The 5725-nt window shown below is 33.5% G+C and overlaps 1 protein-coding gene across 1 annotated transcript; it reads left to right on the top strand.

Moving 5' to 3' along the window:
• Positions 1-1527: 1527 nt before the first annotated feature.
• Positions 1528-4837, top strand: LOC129896103 (UMP-CMP kinase). The gene is made up of 9 exons (XM_055971927.1): positions 1528-1748; positions 1825-1878; positions 1996-2050; positions 3149-3266; positions 3347-3503; positions 3682-3762; positions 3858-3965; positions 4169-4233; positions 4459-4837. The coding sequence occupies exons 1-9, from the start codon at positions 1698-1700 to the stop codon at positions 4469-4471; spliced, it is 702 nt and encodes a 233-aa protein (XP_055827902.1). The 5' UTR covers positions 1528-1697; the 3' UTR covers positions 4472-4837.
• Positions 4838-5725: the final 888 nt, after the last annotated feature.

Raw genomic sequence — 5725 nt, forward strand, 5'->3', positions numbered from 1 at the left:
CAAGTAAAAAATAACAAGCATAATATCTGACACAACATGAATCAACTGATTTTGTATTATTTGTCAAACTTGATTAGTAAAATACGATGAATCTATCAGATTTATTCTTAATTATTATCGCGTTATCGATTAATCCATTAAAAAAAACCTAAATTATTATATAACTAATAATCCAATAAAAATAAAATAAAAATTATTATCAAACTGTTAAATCAATAATTCATTACGATAAAGCGAATTCCTTTTTATTTTCAATTCAAATTATCGGATTCGCTTTGGATTTGAACAACCCTTATCTAGAAAGGAAATGAAAAGCAAGGTGCTCATTTTAAGTAAGGTATGATTTATCAAATAGTTATTGCAACAAATGGAATAAGGGGTGGTTTTCTTTTGTTTTTAGAAGAGTTAATATCCCTATAAAATCAGTATAAATTTATACTATATAAGATTTGGTCGGAAATGTAGGAAATTTAACTTTCACATAAGAATTAGCATTGATTAACGTATGGTTTGATTGCTGTTTTTTTATTATAAAAAAATAATTAATAATAAATAAAAATTACGCAAAAAAATAATCTTGAATTAAACATAGCTGGATATCAACTTATACTTTTGACATGGAGAAGTCTTGAATTAAGTATAGTGGAGTATTTTATTAAATAATGATTTTTCATTCACAAAAGATCCCTTTTTTCCAAATGAAAATTTTGTCCATACACAATTTCAATCAAATATTGTTCAAACACAAATTAACCGATTTGTCCATATGAATTATATTCATATTAGAAATGATATTTGCAAAATTTTTAAGTGAAATTTTCAAACTTTTAACTTCAAATAGTCTTATTTTCTAACTTTAATAAAATATTGTTCAACCGTTAAAATTGAACCTAACTTAAAACTCATCATTTGTTTTTGCCTATTCGGTAGTACCAGATAGGGGTCATTCCTATAGATGTCGCTTGCGGTGGTGTTTAATTTTTATCTCTTAAATTGATAATTTTTTTAGCACTTTAAGTAATATAAGTGGTCAAGAATAAATAAATCCTTAACACTAAAATAACAAATAATTTTTTACGACATAAGTTTATACGTTCATATCATAATATCCCATAAATTGTATAGTAAAAACATAAAAAGTTATATTGTATATCGGGATGACAATATCCCACGAGTTATATTGTATGCCGAGAGGACATAATGTATTTTAAAAAAAAAAAGCAACTCACGCACATATATATTCTGCATCTCACATTAACTATTAATTTTTTTCTCTAATAATGATCAATATATATATGCTCCCAAAGACATAATTTAAATTTTTGAACACTATATAAATTCTGAAAAATATCATGCAACTTATATCGAATGAGATAAAATTTCTAAAACTTAGGTGAAATAGCTTAGATCAAAATAGATAATAATACTTTCATTTATAATTTTTTATTAAATAAAAAATATATACAAAAATTAAAGAGCGGTCAAAATAAAGACAATTCACCTAACTCAAATATGTGATTGAAGAAGGGGCAAGTGGAAAGACCCAAACCCGGCCCCGAAAGTGTATGCTAGTGAACGTGCAGACAGGTATTGTTTCTGGGACTCATACTTTTTTCACTCACTCGACGTGCTTAATACAAACGCTCTTTCACCATTGAAATCCAAATCAAGAAAAAGAAACACACAAGGGATCAGAGATGTGGAGGCGTTTCACTTCACTCCCTCTCTTCTTTTCGCATCTTCAACAGGTACTTTTACTTCACAAATTGATCAAATCTCTCAATATTGTTATCAATTTCTCTGGATTTTATCTACTCTAAATAGGTGAGAAGAGCTGATGAGCTGAAGGCATTTTGTACTGAAATCATCAAACCGACGGTTATTCATTTTCTCCCTCTCATTATCTTCCATTTGATTATTTTTTTTTAATCGTGAATTGTTTTTTTGTACAAAATGTTATTGACTACTGTTTTTTAATCATTTATATGCGTGTAGGTAGAAGGTGAAAGCCATTCCAGAAGAAATAGCCCTTTTGTCGCTTTTGTATTGGGTATTTAATTTCACATTTAGTCTATTAACCGTGCACTATTCGGATACTAAAAGTTAATCTACTTTTTCTCGGTGAAATTTTGTAGCTCATCTGAGATAGATATCACTCCAACCTCTTAAGTAGACAGTGCTACTCTTTTGTCGTTGTTTGTTAAAAGTATTTGATTTTTCTCATTTTTTGGTGTTTTTTTTTGGGCTAGGGCCGGGGATGAGAGGGGATCGAACTGTTAAGTCACAAAGCTGTGGGATGGGGAGAATTTGGACTCCTCATATGGACTTGAGCTATCCTGAACTATTTTTTGAGGTTGAGTGAGGTCTAAGATCCATTTCTTTACACGTTATTAGTACCAGACTCATCCCAATTTATGATTTTTCAATGTTGGGCTCCCATATTAAATTGTTCACACTCTAGATATCCAGTCCTGGACATGAGGCGGGTGCCAAGTCCCCATGTTGGTGGGATGAGGAGAATTTGGACTCCCCTCATGAGCTAGCTTTTGGGATTGAGTTAGCCCCAAGATCCATTTCTTCACATGAACAATACAAACATTTTTTTTCCTTGAGAATTTTGATAGTGGTTCTCATTTAATCATGCATAACATTAATCAAAAGATAATGAGGTACAAAGATTTCCTTATGGCAAAGTGGACATTTTCATGGTATTGATTAGGACACTCTTGTTGGAATGAAGAGAATACGCCTAGAAGTAACATATCATATGGCTTGTTATGTCTGTTGTTGAGCTACATGCTCAAATGCTCATATCTCTTTTGTTTTGTTTAAACCAGTTTTTAAGAGATATTTTGTCAACCTTCCACATGCCTGTGTGATCAGAAAATTTTCAAGTTTGCTAAAGAGTCTGCCTTCATCTCCTTCTTTGCTAGTTTGTAGTGGAAAGTGAATAAACATAGTTCCTTTGCAGACAACCTATAATATCGGCTTGTTTAATGACTATGAAGAAACTAGTTGATTCTTCCCCTCTTAATGGCAGTTTTCCAGCTCCAGACACATGATTATACACGTGAATAGAAAAAATGGCTATTTACTAGATTATTTGGGTAAAATATGGAGTTACTGAGCAGTTTTACTGTCCTTTTAGGAGGTCCTGGTAGTGGTAAAGGTACTCAATGCCTGAAAATAGCTGAAACTTTTGGGTTCGAACACATAGGTGCAGGAGATCTATTGAGGAAAGAGATGTATTCCGGCTCTGAGAATGGGTATGAATTCCTCGTTTCCCATTGTGGATTTTTAGTTCAGTTCCCAACAAAATTTGTAATGTCGTTCGGTCTGAATTCAGTGCCATGATTCAAAAGTTAATGACGGAAGGAAGTATTGCTCCATCAGAGGTGACTGTCAAGCTGATTAAAAAGGCAATTGAATCAGCTGAAAATCGTAAGTTTCTAATAGATGGTTTTCCAAGAAGTGAAGAGAATCGAATGGCGTATGAGAGGATTGTAAGTTTCTTTAACTGGATGCTTATCTTTTCTTTATTGTAATGAGCATTATCTATTAAGATATTCTCTAGGAATGTATAGTTGCTTAAAAGGAACTTTTGCCAGTTTACCCACTGCACTTTGAACTCAGTGACCTGTGGTTGATTGTTAAGATTATGAAGTTCAGATGTGAATGCAGATTGGTGCTGAACCAAACTTTGTTCTTTTCTTTGATTGCCCTGAAGAAGTAATGGTCAAACGAGTATTGAACCGGAATGAGGTGATGTTAATACTTGTAAAGAAAAGAATTTATGTGCTTTTATGTTTTAGTTTCGTTCTCAAGAGGAAAACGATAATATAACATTTCGTTTTCAGGGGCGAGTTGATGATAATGAACATACAGTGAAGGAGCGCCTAAAAGTATATAAAGATATAACTCTTCCAGTAGCCAACCACTATGCCAAGAAAGGAAAGCTTTACAAGGTACTCTTTCCAAGGGTGACAACTAGTTCAAAAATGTCCAAATTTTTTTGCTCGACAGGATCCTTTTTTATTCTCCCCCTCGTTCCTCTTTCATGTTACAAAAGGTGCTATATATTTGTCAGTACTTTCTGTTACTTACTGCTCGGCTGGAACCAAGCTACTTATTGGTGTATCAGTTTTTATTCACCAGCAAATGCATGCAGGTCGATGGTACTGGAACTCAGGAAGAGATATTTGAACGAGTCCGTCCAATTTTCACTTCATTGAGGTATATTTTGCATTCTCCTGCTTCTATCTTGCCAAGTATATATTTGCATCAAGATCATGATTCTTCTAAATTGATCTATTCTTTCTTGCAACTGTGTTTTCTACCTAATTAGGATATTGCTCTGGCTTGATTTCTTCTCTGTTCCACCCTTTGCTTTTGCTGAAAAGTATCACTATATCTAATTTGTTGTAGACATATTTATGGCTCCATTGTTCGGTTAAGCAGGTTGTCGACATAAACTGATTCCCTACAGAAGCAAGTGATAGGAATTGAAGAAGTTGAATATGCTGTAGAAAAGTACACAAGAATTTAGATCAATTTCTGGAAGAAAAAGTGAAAAGGCAAAGTGCAAGTCCAGATTTTGCTATTTGTTCCTGCTTTTCTGGTGAACAATCTATGGTCAAACTGCCAATCATGGAATTAAAATACATTCCTCCCACCTCCTCTGTTGCCAATCTTTCTGCAACCAAAACCTACCCACTAATATAGATGATACCTCTCATCCAGCAAGTTTACAGATTGTCTTTTTCTTTTCTTTTTTGTTGTAACTGTTACACATTACCTTTACACGTGACACGTATAAGAATAACTCTCTGTTCGAATACATTACTTCTGCAATCAAGAGTTCTGCGAATTGTGATAATATCTTGGAAGATGTTGTAAAATAAAATTACAGGCAATTTTAATGATCTTTGTCCAATCCAGCAACCCATATGTAATGCATTTGAATAAGTGGGGTTTCCGGCAACTTACTTTTTGAAGAATAAACATTTAAGGTAATCTACATATGGTATTATGCAGCTATTGGATTTCTAACTTTTAAGCACACTGGACAGTACTTCATGAGGCAGTGTTTAGGTCTGCATATACTTCATCCTCTCCACACCTCACTTGTGGGATTTCACTAGATATGTTGTTGTAAGCACATTGGACAGTAAATAACTTGAATCTGATTATCAGAGACAGTCAGAAAGGGCCAATTCTATCTGCAGTTCCTTATACACCATTAGATTATCCCACTGGCTTATGATCTTTCCTTCTCATTTCTGAGTATGTGGATTACCTTAATATCATTATGGAAATATAATCATCACCACCATCAAATTTGTATAGCATTTTAATATTATGAAGTTTTTGCAGCTGTGGGATCAGATAACCAATCTTTTATGCATTTTGTATTCTATTATCATGTCCCATATAGGAACTTATTAGTTAAATAACTAACGAAAGGATATATAATGGAGTGTATATGTAGTGTATACTTGGAACATCTTTAGGCCCCCAAAGCTCCTCCAATATCGTCAAGTGGCCCAAGCAAGTTCACAACAACACCATTGTTGTAGCCCTTTATCATCCATAGCTTCATTTTAGACCACGGGAAAACTATATAACTCTTCACTTTCTCCACACAACTATCCCCATTGCACCCAATCCTCCTCACCTCCTTTTCCTCTCTTCTATTCGTCGCTTTATTCTGCACAAGTCCCTTCCA

This window comes from Solanum dulcamara, chromosome 7 (genome assembly GCF_947179165.1).
Source record: "Solanum dulcamara chromosome 7, daSolDulc1.2, whole genome shotgun sequence".
Taxonomy (NCBI): domain Eukaryota; kingdom Viridiplantae; phylum Streptophyta; class Magnoliopsida; order Solanales; family Solanaceae; genus Solanum; species Solanum dulcamara.